This window comes from Botrytis byssoidea, assembly GCF_014898295.1.
Source record: "Botrytis byssoidea strain MUCL 94 chromosome Unknown BBYS_017, whole genome shotgun sequence".
Classification (NCBI taxonomy): domain Eukaryota; kingdom Fungi; phylum Ascomycota; class Leotiomycetes; order Helotiales; family Sclerotiniaceae; genus Botrytis; species Botrytis byssoidea.
In genome coordinates, this window is record NW_024065858.1 from 34145 (window position 1) to 55486 (window position 21342).

The 21342-nt window shown below is 41.7% G+C and overlaps 4 protein-coding genes across 4 annotated transcripts; 2 read left to right on the forward strand and 2 right to left on the reverse strand.

Moving 5' to 3' along the window:
- Positions 1–849: 849 nt before the first annotated feature.
- On the forward strand, positions 850–10335 carry EAE97_008088 (uncharacterized protein; the record flags this gene model as incomplete). The annotated part of the gene is made up of 5 exons (XM_038878602.1): positions 850–1123; positions 1179–4267; positions 4322–4396; positions 4448–8999; positions 9053–10335. 5 exons carry the CDS (start codon positions 850–852, stop codon positions 10333–10335), a joined length of 9273 nt encoding a protein of 3090 aa, XP_038730282.1.
- Positions 10336–10873: 538 nt separating this feature from the next.
- Positions 10874–12370, forward strand: EAE97_008089 (uncharacterized protein; the record flags this gene model as incomplete). The annotated part of the gene is made up of 5 exons (XM_038878603.1): positions 10874–11121; positions 11166–11488; positions 11557–11792; positions 11891–12122; positions 12180–12370. 5 exons carry the CDS (start codon positions 10874–10876, stop codon positions 12368–12370), a joined length of 1230 nt encoding a protein of 409 aa, XP_038730283.1.
- A 341-nt stretch (positions 12371–12711) lies between these two features.
- On the reverse strand, positions 12712–14422 carry EAE97_008090 (uncharacterized protein; the record flags this gene model as incomplete). The annotated part of the gene is made up of 4 exons (XM_038878604.1): positions 12712–13515; positions 13571–13784; positions 13832–14162; positions 14215–14422. 4 exons carry the CDS (start codon positions 14420–14422, stop codon positions 12712–12714), a joined length of 1557 nt encoding a protein of 518 aa, XP_038730284.1.
- A 1806-nt stretch (positions 14423–16228) lies between these two features.
- EAE97_008091 (uncharacterized protein) lies at positions 16229–18878 on the reverse strand (the record flags this gene model as incomplete). Its single annotated transcript, XM_038878605.1, has 11 exons — positions 16229–16295; positions 16357–16492; positions 16547–17086; positions 17135–17522; positions 17569–17974; positions 18030–18069; positions 18121–18392; positions 18465–18536; positions 18587–18598; positions 18652–18730; positions 18779–18878. 11 exons carry the CDS (start codon positions 18876–18878, stop codon positions 16229–16231), a joined length of 2112 nt encoding a protein of 703 aa, XP_038730285.1.
- Between the last annotated feature and the right edge of the window lie 2464 nt (positions 18879–21342).

Here is a 21342-nt window from a genome sequence, read left to right on the forward strand (position 1 = left end):
CAACCCACACTAATGTAACTTCATTGATGCTTACCCCAAGTGAAGCCTCACTTTTGTAACAACAAATGTAACCTCAACCTCAGCACTGGGACAAATCAGAATGTTTTCCGTCCATCATTTTCCTTTTACTTTCTTATCGAGAGGTAAGATTTGATACTTGATTCGACAAGTAATCGGAACAAGACGTTTGAAATGGGTGCCTACATTGAAAAATCACTTTTCACGGCCGTCCAAGTCCAATGGATATTGACCATTATGGGGGAGATGCGTGCCCGTGGGATATGAATAGACGGGGATGAGGAAATAGAAGTGAGAAGATAACTCGCCTATTTGCTTTCCCAGCGGGAAAAAAATAAAGGTGATTTGAGGAGGTTTTCCTTTGGTTTCATTCTTGTGAATTACTTATTCTTGTGTATTTGCATATCCAACAAACGCCCCGTTAGCTACCAGAAGCTTTTCACCTTCCTCTTCCATTATCTACTTATAGTATGATTGCGATTGCATGAAAGCTACTTTATTATCTTTCAATATCAAGCTCATAATCCTCACGTCTGTATTTCACCATCAGACAGTTCTCGATCGCAGCAAGACAACATCAGAAACGCACCGCAACCTGCGAACGTCGACAGAGACCTTTGAGGGAATCTTTGAATTCATGAAGACGGGATATTATCTCTTTGCAACTGCTCTTTGAAGGATTGAAGCTAGAATCTCATTGCTTCTGGGAACTTGACAGCAGGCTTGTCTCGTCTGCGATCAAAGCAATACGCAATACGGCAGTGCATTCTCCAGGCCTTTGTTTCAAAGCTAGCTTCGCAACCTGTCATCCCGAAAGGACGCGATCTCACAATGATCTCTGACTTACCTCTGGAATACATCTTTCATCATGTTTTTCTTCCCCCAAAATTACCGGACATGGAGGATGAGCGAGAGAGATATGATGTTGTACTTACGCAATTTTGTCAAGAGGAACTTCGAAACTTTCATGATTTCCTGCCAAGTGATCAAAGACAACCAGTCAAAAGAATGCTCAGGATGATAGAGGGCATGGTTCTTGATTCATCTGCTACTGCCACACTATTTTCAAACATTATCAAAGGTTTAAAAACAATGGAAATTGAAGGTACAGAATTTTACTTCCCCCTCAAATATTCTTACTGACCATGCAAAACGTACAGATGTTTACGCTTTTCACGTTGAGACACAAAATGCGGGAATAATAATTCGACGTCTCTCATCAGAGTATTCGTTCGAGATGTTTGAGCTATCACCAAGGAACAGAGATGTCATGGCGACTGCCGGACGATTACGGAGATATTTCCCAGGTCCCGCAGTAGCCATTCATCAGGACCGCATCCACGAAAAATCATTCCAGGAAGCTCTATCCCAGTGCATTGAAGAGCTCTCGCGAGAGACGCCAAATATTGTTCGAGCGAAAACTCGCAAAGCAAACGTATCTGACATTGAGACTCGAGACACCGTCGACCCATCCCTCATAACCAGCATGCTTGCGGAGTCTCTGCATGCCGTTGGTCGTCGTATTGATATCCATCGCATTCAAAAGAGAACGCGCGATATCGTCCAGTGGAAAGACTGTCTTTATCCCTGGCGCCGTTCACCTCTTTGGCTCCTTCTCCGAGTCTGCCTTCAGACTGGACTTATGAAAAGAGATTGCACTGATCCATCACACTACCAATACAAATCGTTTATGATTTTCTTCATGTGCCAGATTCTCAAACGCGCACTAGAGTCTCCCATGTCCAGAGAGATACTGTTCATAATGTCGATGAAGGTACAACGGCGCTTAGTCAAACTCGAAAAGTTTATTGACCGTGAGCTACAGCGGCAGATACAGGAGGTATTGTCCAAAGTCTCATCCTACTTGAAGAACAATGTGCCAATGCTGTCGCCCCCGATATACCCTGATATCGCTGCACTAAACCTGATAGAAGATACAGTGCTTAGCATGAATTTTCTCCGACCTTACCTTGACGGTTTATCGACACGAAATCAATCGAAACTCAAACACGCACTTACTGAACCTTACTGTCACTTCCGAAACTTTCAGTTGAGTACACAATTCCCGTATATGAGTACTCAGTCTTTAGGTTCCCAAAATAGAGATCTAATTCACTTGGAGTTGGCAGACATTGAACTGTGGGTTCGAGATCATCTAGCCAGTTGGCTGAGTGAAAATCAAACATCTCAGACATGTTGTATCGCTCTGGCAGATCTCTTGTCTACCTACCAGAAAGTCTCTGATGAAGCATATCAAGGGGTTGCCGAAGATCAGTCCGTGAGAATCTTGACTTTACTCGATTTATGGGTCGCATTAGACAAATTTACAACTTCACAAGAGCCACTTGTAAAGGACTATAAATGCGGATTGACATCAGACTTGTTCGCTCCTCTATTGTTGCCTACCAAGCCAGAAATGCTTAGATTAGCCTCCATCGAAGAATATATCACTAATAGAAATGCTGCATCCTCCGCCGAGATGCCATGTATTTTTTCTACAACAAACACTGGAAGAAGCTTTCCTGTTCGCTATTTCGATCAATCGTTCCAGCACCAGAGGTTACTAGAGAGGATCAACTCTGATGCTCACTCCGACCGCGAAGCAAAATTGCTCGAGCTGGAGGCAAAGATTCGAGAGTACAATGCCTGGAAAGAAAGTGATCAATCAACCAAATGCAGATATGAAAAGGTTATTCGCGGTCGAGGATATAAACGCCATGAAGTCACTGTTCACGCGAGTTATTGTCCGAAATGCATTGCGAAAACTGCGGCCAAGCAAGTTACAATAAATGTTTTTGAACGCCCTCTCCCAGAAAATGATTTGAAGGCAAAGTCAATAATATTTGAGCTAGACGTGCCTAAAGTCTTCTCAGCTTGGCGTGATAGCACGTATAGCCTTCTAGTCGACACATTCTCATCAAAACCAAGAGTTTCTCAGGATATCGAATATTACAATTTCAGAAAGACTGCTTTGGTGCGTTATGTTCAGAAATCCTTGAGGAGAATTCGCTTGGGGTCCCGTGATAAGCCATTTGTCATTTCTCACTACAATCATAAGTTTGTTCATGAGGCTACAGTCGAAAATATTCTGAAACCAACCGGATTAAACTACATGGTTGTAGATAATGACGGATCTGACCAAATAGCAGTCACAGGTGATTCCTGTGCAAATTTGAGTATCCGAAGGCTATGCACCATGAGATTCGCTCCAGCTTTCATGAAGCTAGAAGCTTTTCTAGAAGACACAAAGTCTACCACCAACGAGACTCTTGCAAATCAAGCACACTGCCCGGCCACATTGACTTTGCACGAATTCTATCAATTTGCATCTCTTAGATGTGGGCATTATCTTCAATGGCTTAATATTCTACGAGAGAGTGAAGCACGATTACTTGATTTGAACTCTGATGAAGTCTTCCAGATACTGACGCAGACGGCATGGCAGGTTGGTCCCGCAGCTTGTAAGCTTGCATGCCGAGATTCACACCAAGACCTCGAGGACGAAGCCTTCGGGATACACCTCTTGCAGGCTTTAAACGCAATAATTTCAAGTGTAGAGTCTAATTGGCAGAATGTCAGAACTGTTCGCGTGGTGATTATACTAACCGCCCGGTTGCTCAGTGTCTCAACTAAGGAAAAAGTGCACGAGAGCTGTATTCGTCTACTCTTACGTATTCAGGTTATTACAATTGCGTGGACTAGAGATGTTGTCCGCATACTCCATGATTGCCAAGAGGAAGATGAGCTTGAAGCACTAAAAATTCGAGCCCTTGAATTGGCATTGGCGTGTCATGGTTCATTCGACGTCGAAATCAATAATCTTGGGATTATGCTGAGCTCCACCGAAACTCAAACTATTTTTGTCGAGAGCTTGATCACAGTTCGCGATAGACGTCCTGCATTAACTAATGGACTTGATAGTATGATCCAATTTGGGTTGAGACGCTTTGACAGATTGAATCATTCTGCCGAATTAATTCTGCGTGGCATTATATTGAATGATTCCGCAGGTATTGACATAACCATTCAAGCTCTCTGGTCTGGTTACAACTCTGGAGCTCCTTGGAAAGCACTTGATCTGCCAAACGAAAGATGGTTAAGAACGAAAACAGCAGCATTTAATGGCCAAGAACCACTATTTGTTGAATTGAACATTCTAGACGGAGAATTGCTCATCAATGGATCTCCACTTGCTCGTCTACCTCGCGATTATGAATCCCATGCCACATATCAAAGAATCTTCGGACAGGTCAGTGTGTATCTGATTGTGTGATCTTCTAAATCTAATGCTATGTGTATACAGAAAATGTTGGATGTTGTCCCATCAACAATGCCCGGAATGTCTTTTGAGACTAGGAAAGAGATATGTGGACAACAAGTAAGATCAATAGTTCGATATTTGAACTCAAACGCATGCTGACTTTTTTAGGTTCATTTCAAGATGCTCGGTGACGAATTAGTGATTCGGACCCGTAAAGGGAATGAATGCTTTGAGGTAATTCCCAAGCATATTCTCATAAACGACTTTCAATATTCGTTCATAGAAGATTTTATTTTCATGCGAAATGATGAGACTGGTGTTATACAACTGAGGCCAGTAGATATGCCATGGAATTCCTCGAACAGTGAATGGCAAATTACACATTCTTCGAACCAAACTTTTCATTTAATCAACGGCTCAATGTCAGCCATTGATATCCGAAGCCCAACAGCTTATGCTATATCAAAACTCCTTAGGAGTTTAGAGACTCTAAGCCACATCAACATGGTGCTGAATCAGCAAGACAAAATCTTGGAGCTACGCCTTCCCCGCTTCAACCTTGACTTTTCCGTTACCGCAGGAGATTGGAGACTTTTTTCTAAACAATTTCGAGGAATGTCCGTGGACAAAAATCAGGATATCGGTACATTCACTGGCTTGCTTAACAAACTTGTGTTGCGTAGCAACGACAACGCAACGCGAGTTGTGGTCGTTCCAGACGGCGAGATTGTATTTAGGCGAGAAAATGAACATGTTCAAGTGAAAATCGATACAGCATTGACGAGCTCCTGTAGTTATCATGACTATCGAATCGATCCTCAACTTGGCCGTCTGATAGATAATGGAAGCCTGAAAACTTGTTTATTCAGATTATATCTTCATTCTGTAACCTCGGATGTTATACCAGATGCCCTCATAGGCAAGACTGGCACGGAAGAAGCATTAAATGGGTTAAGTTCCTCATCTGTATGGTCATTCTCCACGCTTTCCTCTAGTGAGATAGGGTTGCTACTAAAACTGAGAGATTTATCTCCACAAGTTACATATTATCCAGCACATAAAAAATCTATGCAGATGATTTCATGGAAAGATCTCCCAATATTATCTCAACATGAACGATTCTGCAAGCAAGTCGATCTCATCTTCACACATGCTAGGAAACTGGTGCCCTTTCAAATTGCATCCGATAATAAGCACCCGGTCCCCGAATCAAACAATCGCAGCAATCCTATCCTGGTTTCGGCGGCTATCATTAGAAATGCTGTTTATCGCATCGATGGCTTTGGAGCCGAAAAGTTTACCACCATTGAAGATAAAGTATACGACTCTCGAGACGGGAACTGTGATGAAATTCGACGTGCAGATATTTACCAAATCGCAGCTTTGGCATATTCGTGGCCACAGAACTTGAAAGCCCATACAGGTGTATTGGGAATCTTGACTTCTTTGTCGAGTAACATCATTGGACCTGGAGCAATCTCGGAAAATATCATTGGATACGGTTCAAAATGGTTAGATACGCCCGAGTCTTTCTTGTCTGAAACTTGGTGTGCAATTTATCAGCAGTTATCAGCTAGTACCGAAACTCGAGATAAGTATAAAATCATGATCTTCTTGTCCACATTGATCTTCTCGAAAAAGGTCGACCTTTCGCTCGTCCATACATTTTTAGCATTTGCTACAATGCCGTCTTTTGATAGCATCAAAATTCCTCAATATCAGCTTTTCCCTCTGTACGAAGGGTTCGAGCCTGACGAAGATTTACTTAAAGCTCTTATCGGCGCTCAGAAATACGGCTTTGAGAGCACACCTGCAAGCAAGCTTGTCAAGAAAGAAGCCGAAACTGAATGGGATGTTCACAGTCGAAGACAGCAGGCTTACATTAACCAAAATGAATGTGCTGTTAAAACAGCCCTTAAAGATCTTTTGCAGCAATGGCCAACAGACAAGCCTATTGCATGCAGGGATAAACATTGCCGAATATACATTGACATAGACACTGCCACCGTTCAAGCTCAAGCAAAATATTCGTCTTGGTATAAAAACAGCAAATTCAAGGAATACATCTTGCTCCTAGAATCAGCTCTCAAGAAGTCAAACTCAATCGACTGCATCATCACTCAGCGATGGTCAGATTATGCAAGACCCACCAGTAATTATAATCCGAACTTAGCTTATATTGCCCTCACGAATCTTCTCCGTAATGAACCTCCAACTCTTATTGGTGAAAATTTATTGTTTCAGTTTGATACACTTCTGGTTAAGATATCAAAATCATTGGGCAATGATGAGAATCATATGAAAGAGCTCTTGGTGGAACTTTCTCGACAAACTTCCGGAACCTTTGAGAATCAATACAGCCATCACTTACAACAAAGTCTGGATGCTTTGCACGAGATACCATGTTTTAAACTAAATTCCGCGGTGTCAGCTCACGATTTCCTAGACTGTTTGGAAAAAAGTCAGGAACTGGTAGACAGCATGTACCTCAGAATTAAGGAGCATTTGTTAAGTTCCATAAACGTGTTCGGAGCTACAGAGAACACGACGATGCTTCCGCGCCTTTCTAAAACCACAATTCTCGCTCTTATTGCAACTTCGCATCCTATAAAGCTTTCGCAACAGTGGAAGCAGGCAATTGTACATTTTGGCCTGGCTGTAACCACCTTGCAACGTCTGAAGCGTCTGGTGGCTTGTTGTAGCAATAAAGCAGAGCTTCTTATGGAACTTTCAAATCCGGGACATCAAGGGTGGGACCCGTTGTTGCATCCGGACTGGCTACTACTTGAATTGGAGAACGGAATTTTGATTCGCAGAGATCAGGCTGACATCAGTAGTGAAATGATTGACCCATCATCAGGTGCGAACTCTGTCATGCAATTGAACATGGGACTTGGAAAATCTTCAGTCATTGTTCCACTTGTGGCATCGGCTCTGGCAGACAAGACAAAATTATGTCGCGTCGTAGTTCTCAGAGCGCTGTCTAGACAGATGAGGGAACTGTTAGTAAGAAAGCTCGGTAATATGATCAATCGCCCTGTACTTTATGTACCAATCTCACGTGCGCTACAAATGAATGCTGAAGGCGCAAAGCAGCTCCGAGAGATTTACGAGAATTGCATGGCTTCCGGTGGTGTACTTCTAGTACAGCCAGAGCATTTACTGTCTTTTGAGTTAATGGGTCTTGAGATGGTACTTTCTGGGGATCAGGAAGCAAAGGTTGTTGGTAAGGTAATCAACGACACCCAAGACTGGCTACTCGAAAATAGTCGGGATATCCTAGATGAGAGTGACGAGATATTGGATGTGCGATTTGAATTGATTTACACTCTTGGCAGACAAATGCCTGTCGACTTTGCTCCTAACCGCTGGATGCTAATTCAACGAATATTGTCGATATTGACTTCTTGTATCAAGAAGCTCGACCGAAAATACAAAGATGATTTCGAAATAGAGAATTTGCCGGATAGTAATGGTACATTTGCGAGATTTCGGATCCTACAGCCCGCACTCGGTGATGTACTTCTTAAAAGGGTTGTAAAATCTATCTTCGATGAGGGACTTCCTGGATTATCTTTCTTCCAATTTACCAAGAGCAATCGAAAACTCTTATACCAATTCATCACAGATTCAAAGATAAATGAAGAAGCGATTCAGCATTCGATATTCGATGCTGACTCCACTAAAATGGGTCTTCTACTCCTTCGAGGTCTCTTCGCACATGGAGTTCTACACTTCGCCTTTTCACATAAGAGGTTTCGGGTTGATTTCGGGTTAGATTTGAAACGATCATCACTAGCAGTCCCCTACCATGGAAAAGATGTGCCTGCAGCCGCAGCAGAGTTTAGCCATCCAGAAATGACTATTGTATTAACTTGCCTTTCCTACTATTACGAAGGGCTATCCAAGAGCCAAGCAATACATTGTTTCAATGAGCTTTTGAAATCGGACAACAGTCAAGGAGAATACGAGAAGTGGACCAGAGATTGCTCCAAAATTGAAACTGAATTCAAGCAATTAAGTGGCGTCAATCTCGATAACCTACATCAATGGTCTGAACATGTATACGCAAATTTAAGGCGTTCCAAAGAAATGATAGATTTCTATCTAAATCACCTCGTTTTCCCAAAGGAGATGAAGGAATTTCCCAAGAAACTTTCTTCATCAGGTTGGGATATTGCTCGGATCAAAAACCACCCGCTCACTGGCTTCAGCGGAACCAACGACAGCAAGTATGTCCTCCCGCTCTCAATACAGCAACGAGATTTAGAAGAACAACTTTCAACAAATGCAGAAGTACTCGCATGTTTATTGCAGTCGGAAAACAAATTCGATTCCACGACGAAGAGTGAAGATTTAAATGCCGAAATCCTCCTAAACCTTGCCGTAACATCGAAACCTACAATCAGGGTAATTCTTGATGTTGGGGCTCAAGTTTTGGAGCTAAAAAATGAAGAGGTTGCTAGTAGATGGTTAGCAAAACTTCCCGTTACTGAGGTACTAGCGGCGGTATTTTTTGATTCTTCAGATGAGCTTTGCGTGCTGAACCGTGATGGATTGACCGAACCCCTCACTATCTCACCATTTGCTAAGCAGATGGATCGATGTGTGATTTATCTCGATGAATCTCACACACGTGGAACAGACTTGAAACTCCCAGTCGACTATCGTGCTATTGTTACGCTTGGACCAGATCTGAACAAAGATCGTCTCGCACAAGGTAAGAAGTATCTGATTATACAGTCAAGAGCATAACTGACACCTATATGATAGCATGTATGCGTATGAGAAAACTGGGAAAGGGCCAGTCAGTATTATTTTGTGCGCCGAAAGACATCCAACGAAAAATAATACACTTCACGAATATGTTCCAGTCTGACCAAATCGAAGTCAAGCATGTTCTTTTATGGTGTATAAGAAATACATTGGACCAAGTTCGAAAGTCTGTTGTGCCTTGGGCAATTCAAGGAAAGCGTCATTATGAGCGACTTGAGGCTCTCAGCGCAAATCTTGGTAATGTTCCTGTGTCTGTTCAAGAAGACGAAGCACAGAGCCTGGAAGAGAGATACGGATTCGGCAAAGAAAAAGCTGACGGGCGTTGGCTGGCCGACACAGCTCCTAACACAGACATGGAATACTCTGCCGAAATCATCGCTATTAGAAAAAAATGTGCCCAGTTTGGTTTCACAACTTTCTCAGGTGCCAGTTTACACGAAGAACAAGAGCGTGAATTGCAACCAGAGAAAGAATTGGAGATACAGCATGAGCATGCCCCGAGTGTACCAGCTTTGAAACATAAATTGCATGTCGATGTCAGAAATTTGGCCACGACCGGTGTTATGGTCCACAGCGCTCCGAGTGCATTTTTGCCTGCTTTTGATGTTTTCAAGAATACATCGGCAAAAGGATTATTCGATATATCCATGTGGCCCAGAGATCTTTGGGTCACTCGTGACTTTGCGCAAACTGTGGTCACGCATGGCTTTGGTGAGATTGATACATTTTTACGTCCAGTTAACTGGGTTGTTACATCTGAGGGCATAAATGGTTTGTCACTTTGTGTAATCTTTAGTCCTTTCGAAGTTCAAGAATTACGTTCTGCCATTCAAAACAATGAGAAAGTCGTTCTGAGCATCTATTCCCCACGCTTGAGCCTCTCTTCAAGGTCATTCGAAAGCCTTGATGTTCACAAAATTCCAACAGCTTCAAAGCTACCATCGATTCATCCACGGATTATCATGCTTTTAAACCTTTTTGCTGGACAATTGTACCTCCGAAGCCACCATGAATACATTCACGTTTGCCAATTCCTCGGACTTTGTTATTATCCGCCTCAGGATGACGTCGAGATAGGTTGTGATAATTTCGTTCCTTTATCAAGTCGTGCATCGTTTGATCCCATCATGAAGGAGGTTTGCCCTTTCGAGAAGAGTCCGGTCAATTTTCTCCAAAGAGTATTTTCGTTGAGAAGAAAGGGGCAGAGTTTCGAGGATACACATATGGGCAGGATTCTGAACGGGGAGTTATTGAGTAGGAAGGATTTTGACGAAGATTGAGAGCGGAAATGACGGAGATATCGAAAGTGGTGAGCTCATTGAAGGAAAGCAATGGGACCAGCAGAATTGAAGGATTTAACAAGATTGATGAGCGCCTGAGTGATGAAGACTTGTGCAGTAAGATTCATTGCTTTTGAAGCACTTTCAACTTCACACAGCGATTTGTATTTGTATAAAATTAAGATTTCCTTGTCGAGAGACCAATTATCTGCCTATCCGATTGTTGCGTAGACGATGATGTAAACTGAGTTAATTATAAGATCATCGAGGTTTAGAAGCTCACTAACTCAAAAAGCCAATGGCCAATCAAACTCAGGAATAATGCTGCTTTCCTTGATATTGAAATTGCCGTACCGGACAGCTTCTATGCAAATATCTGCTGAGTGGGGCTCAGGAGTGAATGTGCGGGTTCTTATTGGTCAATAGAACTTGCACTTACATTCCTATCATTATCGCGTTCCGTACCACAATTAACACTGTTAAAGAATCATTAAATCTTACATCCTTTATTCTAAAATAAGGAGACGCATACAGTACAATGACATCGATATTGAAATGGGTAAGAGCAGCGACGAGAAGATCGCCATCCCCGCCATTGCGGTTCCCCACGACGGGGTATGAATTAATCAGCGATGCTCAAGCACTTGACGAGGAGCAACTTGAGGGATTCAAAAGGGGACTATATTGTCCTGTGAATATTGGAGATATATTTATGTCCAAGTACCAAGTCGTTGGGAAGCTTGGCTATGGAGTGACGTCTACTGTCTGGTTGGCGCGTAATCTACAGTGTGTTTTCATATCACATGTATATCCACATACTAACGGCCCAGAGCTCATGAACACGTTTCCCTGACAGTCTATACTCGTGATGAAAATCCACAGGAAGAATTCGAAATTTATAGAGGTCTGAAGAAAGGCAACAATTCTCATCCCGGGTTTCCACATATTAGGACAGCTCTTGAGATATCCACGATACCCCGTGTAGGCGGTGATCATACTTGTCCTGTTCAAAAACCAATGTGGGAAAGCTTTAGAGAACTTAAATATCGTCTTCCAAATCATTGTTTTACGGAGAAAATATTGAAGGGTGCATTGAAACAGTTGTTTTTAGCTTTGGATTATTTGCATACGGAATGTCAACTTGTTCATACCAGTACAAAACACTTATCTCCTCATTTCATCTGGCTTAGAAGGACCTAAAATTCTAATAAAACTTCACAGACATCAAAGCAGACAACATCCTATCTGAAATCGAGGATAAATCTATTCTTGATGCCTTTACAGAAGCGGAAATGAAGAATCCTTCGCCTCGCAAACTCGTCAACGATGTCACTGTGTATGCTTCAAGGAGGTTCGATGTCCCAAGAATCTTTGGTGATTCAGTTTTGAGTGACTTCGGCTCAGCAGCTCGAGGTGATTTGAAAAGGAATCATGGTGCTGGACCTCAAATTTACAGGGTTGGTATGAATCGCATCTGATTGCATCTCATTAATTCGCCTTTTTATGAGCTTGAAAGCTACTTTCGGATTTAAAAAGTGTACTTATTTCTTAATAGGCACCCGAAGTTATGATAAAAGCTGCTTGGAGTTATCCTATCGATATATGGAATGTGGGTGCAATGATTTGGGATTTATTCGAGGGCAAACATATGTTTTATGCTCAAGATTCTGATGGAAAGGGCTATGCTACTCGTGCTCATCTAGCAGAGGTTATTGGGATGTTGGGTCCTCCTCCCTTGGAATTTTTAGAAAGGGGTATACGAACTCCTGAATTCTTTGACAAACAAGGTGCGAAATTCCAAGCAAAGTGTATTCAAATCTGAAACTAAATTTGTGATGATATAGGTCAGTGGATAGCTGAGATGCCTATTGCAAAAGATATGGAATTAGAGAAATCAGAACTGCGTCTTCAGGGTAGGAATAAGGAGATGTTTTTAAATATGATGCGTGGTATGCTTCAGTGGCGACCGGAAGATAGGAAGTCTGCTAGGCAATTGGCTGACGATCCTTGGATTAATGAGATACACATTACATAAAATTGTAAGAACGAGGCCTTCAAGTATCATTTGATTGTCATTTAATTATCGCTTTCTAACGAAAAATCTATCTTCCTGTCTTTCATAGGAAGAAAGTTCGAAAATCCATCTCGCTGCCTCATCTAAAGTATCAAATTTACAAAAGTTCAGAATGTTCAAAGAATCTTTCAAGAATATAGTCGGGCTCAGGATTTTATGTTGTATAATTAGGTAATTCATATACTCAACACTAGAGTTTCAAATGTTCACTGTTCTTACAGCCTGGTAAAGCCCTCTGACTTGTTGAGCTTGCCAGGTTGAGTACATAGATATGTCATTAATGCCTCCCCACAGCTTTATACTCATGCCAGGGCTTTTGCCATAACTCGAAGCCCTTTCGAATTTAACTTGGGCATTGTGACTTGGTAGTCGTACATGAAAGCCACGTCACTATCGTCTGTCTCAAACAGCTTCATATCAAACCTGGTGACCAGAGCAGCTGTGACAAGGTATAGTTCTGCGCGAGCAAGTTCGATGCCTATGCAGATACGACCACCTTTGCCGAATGCCATTTGATACTTGCGACGTTCGCGGCCCTCATCACCCAGCCAGCGCTCCGGATTAAACACAAAAGGATTTGGGAAAACGGTCTCGGTTGTGTGGGCGCTCAAAGTTGTTATACTAATAGGTGTGCCTGCAGGAATCTTGTAAGATTTGCCTTTGCTTATCGTCGATTTCACATATTTGGAAGGAGTATACATCAATTGCTCATTTGCGATACGAGCCGTTCTAGCTGTGACACCGAAAGATAGACGATTTCCTTCTTCAATAACCGCTGATAGATATGGGAGGTGCTCAAGTGTTGCCCAGGAAGTTGGAGTTGGAGCCGTATCAAGTTCAGTCCGAAGCTTCGTGATTCTGGTTGGATTTTTGAGCAGATGATAAAAGATTATTTTGAGCGTTTGAGCAGGTGATTCTGTACCGGCTAAGACTGAGAGTGATCCCTCCTGTTGAAGACGAAGCAAAGTCTTTTCTGATGGCGGTAAAATATTACTGTCAAGTACTGAGGCGAACACAGACTCTTTCTCCGTTGGACCCAAAACTTTCTCACTGCTGACCCCAGATGACTTCGCGCTCATAATACTGGTCAACTCATTGCGGACTCTCTTTTATTTCAGGTCAGTAATGGTAGCTTGCGTACAAACACCTCTAGGAACTTACATCAAAAAGTGCATGCATATCTAATAAACCCGGTGGCATGATTGGTTTGCTTATTGATAATGGGAGGGATTCTAAAAAATCCGGAATCCAAGGTAGATGCTTATTTATATTGATTCCCATCAGAAGCTGATAGCTATTATGGCGAAGCACAGCAGCTTGGGCCTCATCTGATAGAACATCAACTTGATGGGCGAATAAAAAGTTCGTGACGACACTGTTAAAGATTAGCCCCATGACACATGAATTTCAATCAAACTGTACTCATTGGAGAAAGCAAAGAATAGATCTGATAAATTAGCGGGCGTTTCTTCTTTGAAATGCTTTTCAATCATTTGACAAAGTTGTTCCATCTTCTCGTTGATCAACGGTTCAAGGTGTAGAACATTTCGTTTGCTGAAAAAGGGGCTCAATGCAGCGCGTCGCTTTCGGTGAAGGTCGTAACGAGCTGTCGTTCCCACACCTCCTGGAATTCTAAGGGTTCGTAGTTGATATTCATACTTGTCTCTGGGTGAGGCTGATGGAGCGTAAATGGTATCTAGAAAGCCAGCATCCTGTATATGAAGTTCATCTGGAGTGATTCGAATGATAGGTCCTTTTGTAATTTCGAGGTCAGTAGTGGTCGATATACGGTTCTTCTATCTTACCATATTGCTTATGGAGTTCTTGTATCTTAGAGACGTATTGTCCTGGCTGAATAACATCAAAGTAGAATTCATACCACCAGGTAAGTGCTGCAAGTTTGGGTCCTGGAATATGAGCTAGGGAATGAAAATAAAGACGACGAGTGGCTTCGGCTATGATCAAAATCAATGACAAAATCAATGTTCTACTTAAAAGCTGAGCCAAAGCCATTTCAATTTATTCGAGCTGGAAAGCTGCCAATGGTAAAGCTTGGGGTAAATTCTTAATAGGGATATAAAGGGCGAAAGAAATAAGCAGAACTCATAGCAAAACGCCCGGGTTTTAAGAAATTTCGATTTTCGTTGATTGTCAGCAATCATCATGCACCGAAAATTCACCAACAGTTGGAAGCTAACATTTGGTGAAGTCATTATTACCCTACTAAAAACTCAGCGGCCTCATGGACAAATGAAGCCATTCCCGGTCGGAGAACGTTATAAATTGGTTGATGGAGAACCAGATCCATCGTCTCACGTGTGTTGATCTAATTACATCACTACTGGCCGTCTTATCTTATTACAATCAGGGTGAAAAAGAAAAGATTTGAGTGGCTCAATTGTGCCTGAGAAGAGTAAAAGGATACCGACTTTTCTTTCTAGAGGTGGTGTAGAACAAATTCGGGAATGGGGATAGGTACTCTTCACATGTTTCAATATGTTTGATCCATATACAGGCTATGGAATGTATAGTCTCTGGAGATTCTGGACTTCTTTTATGAGGAGCAGCGACGAAAGCTTCAGAAGACAATCTTCCTGCTCCAGGTGTGATCAGATCTAGATGAGTGCTTCTTATTCGATTCCGACTGATGAGTGAGGCTTCTTAAAGTATTTGAGAACTATCTCGAGTAGTCATTTTGAGCTTCTCTTCAAAAAAGTTAAAAATTGTAAAATTAGAAGTTTTTATAGATTATTGTTAGAAAAAAGTGTAGTAATAAGTTTTTGATGATTAATTTTTATAAAAAAAAAGTTATAGGGATAAATTTTTATTAAAAAATATAGTAAGTTTTTATCTAAAAAACTTAATATAGATAAATTTCCTTTCAAGTAATTCTCCCCAAAAACGAAATAACCCAATCCAAGTTTCCTTTCCTTTCTATCTACATATAAAAATTCCCCCTAACATATATACATACCCAGATATCTATCCACATACCATCTCACAAGATACCCAAGAAAAATTATACAAAACCCAACACATCACGACTTGAAATTTCACCACGGGATAAGTCATTTATTCAACTGCCGATATACCTACATCTACATCTACATCTACATCCTCCATCGCCTGTCGCACAGTCATCTGACAACTCATGAGGTCTCGAACACAAACACATGATACTATTTGACTCAGTTGGAGCATCAAATGACGCGATCGTATCAATCATTTTTAAGCAATCCTAGTATCTATGAATGTCGCAGTATCGAAAAAAGAACACAAAGTCGAGTTGTGAATATGGGATGTGAAATAAAATGGAATGAAACAAAAGCAGTCGCGATATGTAAAAAGAAAAATTTGCTCATTGTACTCTGTATGCCCAAGCAACTGCAATGTTGTGTTTGAGGGTTGTACGGCCATGCTAATAAATATGTACAAATGAAGGATCCTTCTTCATTCAGTCAATTGATTCATATCCAAAAGACAGGAATGAATTGAATCGAATCGAATAAAATTATGTATGGAATTCGAGCTCTTCCGTGAACATATCAAAATAAAGCGTGCGTGGTATCTCTAGCTGGAAAACATTGTAAATGCCAAAATATCCCAAGATTCCCACCAAAGACCCAAAAGAGATATCACCAAAACCCCATAATTAATCTCTAACTGCCGTGTGCCATGTATCGTAACAGATGCTTCGTCATCTATGCCTTATATTCGACTGCCATGCTTCAATCTTCTGTGTCACATTGAGCGTCACATGTAAGACTGCATTTGGCTTCGCATTCGATCTCTCTATTAGGTGTTGTTGCTGGCGAGCCATCAAATTGCAAGAAGAGCGAAATGACCGCCAACGACTGGACGAGCGATGAAGGGGCCAGACCACCAGCTGTGATTGTGTTAGTACATTCTGCATGATAGAAGTAGTGAGTATGAATGTGATAACTTACTCTGACGTTTGAGTGTTGTAAAGATCGGTGAAGGCGCGGTCAGTTGGAGTGACACCAATCCATGTTGCAAGCTTGGAGATGAACATGGACTTTGTGGACGGAGATGCGATTGCTGCTGCCCACATTTCCCAATCGGCTGTTTGAAAACATTGTTAGTAGCTGCAGCGTAGAAGATATGCATGAAACTTACATTTGGTGCAAACATTTCTGGAGTCAAGTTGAACACCATACACATTAGCAATTGTTGGGTAGTATTCGCTTTGCATATCGTAAATTCGTTTTGGAACGAAATTGAGCTTCAAAAGTGTATCCGCGTAAAGGTTATACAAAAGACCATGTCCAGTATTATCTTGATAGGCCAATTTGGTATGTTCTGGAACAGATGCAGTTGCTGGGACAATGGCAAGTTTCTCCCATTGTGTAAGGTAATCGTGTGCAATATTTGTATAGTTCAATGCATCGGCGGAATTTCCGGTGATATTTGCAATCACTGACATTGCTTCGATTGCGATAATACCCTTGAGAGCAAGATTGGTTTGATTTGCGAGGGTGCCTTGGAAATCATCGGTGGAGAGTTGATTTGCTGGAATCAAAGCTTCAGCAACCAGGAAAGTAGTCCATTGTTTGAGCAATGGGTAATGTTGAGACAGATATGCGGTGTCAGAAGCATGTTGAGAGTAGGCGAGAGTCATGATGATCATATTTCCACATTCCTCAAGGGGCATAGGTTCTATTCATAATTAGTATGTAAATATTGTTGATCAAGGGAAGAACTTGCCTCCATCACCAGTTGGATGTCCGATCGCACGAGGATAGTTGGCACCTAAATCATGGAGAGAATATTCCTGAGGAAAGTGGCCGGCTTCTTGGTTCTCATAAAGAGGATCAAGCATGTACTTCAACAATGCAGGGTTGGAATAGAGAAAGATAGGCATAGCTGGGAACATGACATCAACAGTCTGAGTATTACCATCGGAACTAATTTCTTTGAGAAAGTAGTATGGCTTATCCGGAGTTCCGCAAAGTTGAACAGCTCCGAATGCTTGACGAGCTGAAAGGGAAGTGATAGTCAAGTAATCTTGACCACCGGCTACAAGAGAGTCGACAGCAATTTTATGGTCCCAGACACCCCATTTCATGGACCAATCGTTGTAAAAATCGGTGACCTAAAGCAATCAGCATGGAATCGAAAGCGGAAGATAATCCACAAACCAAAGAGATATCGGAATCCCAGTAACTAGCCCACAAAGAAGGAACAGGTCTTAATCCACCTTCTCCGAGGAAAATGATTGCGTTTTCTTGAGCATGAACAATGGTGTAAAGTGTTTCAACCGGAGTACTTCCGACATTTCCGAGATTGTTAGCAAATCCAAATACTGGCCAAGCATCTTCGATAGCTCTGTAGACTGTGTCCTGAGTGTTTGGAAGAGAACCATTGTTGAGGAAATTTCCGCGAACGACGGAATCTTGTCCCGATTGGTATGTCATTCCATTGACGGCTTTGGTAGACCACAGCCAGTAACCCCAATGAGCTTGATCATCTGCATAATCCGCATTGAATTCGCTTTGATCCTGTCTCCAACTTCGATGAGAGCCAATGCCATCGTTTACGGTATAACTAAATAGAAGTCAGAATGATTGTTCGCAAGAATTCTGAAATTAGGACAACTCACTTCCATTGTACTGTATCCGATTTGTGGATGGAAGTCCATTCTGAATTGTATGTTAGCATAGCTCCTTCAATCTAGACGAGAACAAACTTACCTGCAGATGTGTCACAGTACAACTCAACAGCATGAGTAGCACTGTCCAATGATTTTACAGATACATAAAGATATGTACCAATAACCGATTGTCGTCGAATATCATCTGGCGTAAGCGGGGATAAAAATGTAATATTCATTGATACTTTTCCAGCGACAGTCATCAAGAATGTTGATCTAGTTGAAGTATACTCCATATGATCTTGAGTAACACTTGGTGGAACAATGCCATTGACACCTGCAGCACCCATCCAGGTGTAAGATGTGCCGTCCCTAGGTACAATTTAGCAAATGTAATTGGGGAAGACCTGGGATCGATAATCATGATAGTCCAAGAGTACTTACACTTTGATGAGACCAGCCCAAGCTGTGACAGAACCGGCTCCTCCAGCAACTGAACCATCAGGTTGAGGTCCGCTATCCACTTTGTTAGAGTATACATCATGTAGCAAAGAACTTTGACTTACGCCCAGAAACGACTAAATGATTGTTAGCTTTGGGTTCTGATACAGAAACGAGGAAGAAAACTTACGGCCAATACCCCGGGAGGATACCTCCACTAGCACCAGTACTTCCTGCCTCCAACCATGTATTCATGTATGGTGATTTGACTACTTCAAATTAGATTTATCCTCGAATCGAGAGATTGTTAAAAATACCGGCCAAAGGAATCGCAGGAGGTCTAACTGGACTAAATGTAGAACCAGAGACGAAACTAACGACAGTGCCTAGCACTCCCGCTAAAAGGGAAGTCTTCATGATAGTAAATACCAAAGAAGGATCGAATGATTATTACTGATTAAAGGTATTGCAATGTAGGAAGAGGTATCAAGAAGGAATTATGATCATGGATTAGGAAGAAGGAAAGGAGTCGTTGAATTTGTGGTTTTGAAGAAGACGTGGAGGGGACTTGGAGCTCTTTTGTAGAACTGAAAAGTAAGCTAGTAGGGCCTCAAAGGAGGGGTAGTAACGGGTCACTGTTAATAATTTCAAATGGGGTAGCAAGTGATGTGAAATATATGCTCGAACAAGGGGTAAATGTTGCCCGAATGATGCCCTCAGGAGAGGGGTATTTATTTCAAAAATGGGACGATATGATATGAACCTATAGATACTCAAGATGCCAAGAACGAGCATGCGCTCATGAATAGTTTGAGTGAAATTCATTTCGCTTGATACTTAGCTCACGTCATAAGGGTAAGTGAATGCGTAGGGTCAAAAGGCCCGAAGTTCATAGAAGCACTTCTGTGTGGAAGCTTAACCTTGGCTTACCATCACAAGGAAATAGAATTGATCCCAAAATGGCATTTGATGCAAACCATTTTGATATCAATGATCATCCTGCGCCCCGTATCCCTAGTGAAATCTGATCGCATCCCAGCGCAATGCGAGTGAAAAGCATGCGAGGCATGTCCTTGACCCTGTAGTACGCTACAACGTTGGCTAGTAAAAAGGCCTGTAGCAAGGATTAGTAGTTTGCGAACAACAAAAGATCATAGGCCAAACAACATCAGAAACAATCAATAGCTTTCCAGATTTATTAATCATCTCAATTTCCAATGTTAGACAATTTAAGTCAACAACCAATACATTTAAAAAAAAACTCAAAAACTAAGGCTTCCCATAAAATTGACATGAGTTGCAATACAATCGCCCTTTGTCTAACGAATCTCGGGATCATTAGAACGTGACTTTCATGAGTTGAGAAATTTTGCTCGGAAAACTAAAAACGTGCCGAAGTAGATGTGGAACAATCAATTTAATGATTCAATAAGTCTATCATTTACAAAGGAAATGATCTACGATATTGCTAGGATCTCTATCAAGTGCCTTCCTTCGCCGAGTCATCTTGGTATAGGAGGTACTGCGAGAGAAATAGATACATATTCCAAGACTAAAATTCGGGATTCGGAAGATCTACCGATCCTTGGATTCACTACCCGCTACTTGCGGGGTGTGGGGCAAAAGCTGGGGTTGAGTCGCGTTGAAGGAATGACAATATCCGCGTGAGGTTACTTGTGTATGTATGTACTCGGAGACAAAATACATTTTGGTCGCTTGACCGAAGCATGTGCGAAATGACCGATCAAGATCATTCACTGTCGTACATCGTCAACCTCATCCAACGACATCTCGAAAAAGAAAAGATGGAAGTAACTTTTTGGCATTATTTCGATGTTGTTGTTGATTGAAAAGTAAGATCTTACAAAGCCTTGAGTCCTTTGAAGTACAACACATCAACACCGAGTTATATTAGCTCTGTAATAGGAGGGATGCAAGTATGAATGAAGATCAAGTCATTTCCGAGTAGCCAACCATTGTTGAAAGTAAAGCCCAGTGAAGTGGTCACTCATACACCACACCAGGTACGAGAATGAATATTCAGCCTGAAATCAAAAATTTAAATGATGTGCAGGTACTGCTGGCAAAGATCGTGTTTGTGAAAGTCGATTGGATGACTGAGAGTGGGAAAACGCGACCAGGATGACACGAAAATGATGATCAATGACAGGATATGAGATAATGAACATTGCATCACGCAATGCTAAGAATTTTCGGATAGTATAGAGCCCAAATTCAACAATATGTTGAGGATTTGTCGAACTCTGCGAACATGCATCCGTAGAGATGAAGATTTAAGCAGACAGAAGGCTTGCTTAGTAATGCATGATTACATAATACGACGAGTAACGCATGCGCCACTACATCAAAGCAAATGCAAAGCAACCTTAGAAATCCTCATATTCTGCATTCCACCTGGGCATGCTTTTGCTGAGCTATTAAGAGGCGCATCAAAATAGCCTTCTCTTGCTGCGAAGTACCTGACTACTTATTGGACGTTGAGCTGCTTATCTATCTCAATTAACGACTCCGCCACTCTTCTTAATTCGGTTCCGCATCTCGAGGTGAAGGGTTAAGTCAACTCACGGACACACTCATCTTTTGTCGATCAAATTATTGATTCATGATATTTGTTTGCTACCTGACTCTTGCGATAGGAAGTTTTGCCTCATCTGTCAAGCTTGAGTGATAGCTAATCCTGTCAAATCATTTGTAGATGAAGTTGTAATCACAAAGCCTCACCAAATGAATATCGAATTATCTACAGACTCTCTTCAAGATCTATGGCCAAATTACCGAATTCGACATGTCAAAATATACGCAGGTCATAGAGTTATGGAAAAGTGGAAATTCGGGACTCGATCGACAGGAGATGTAATGA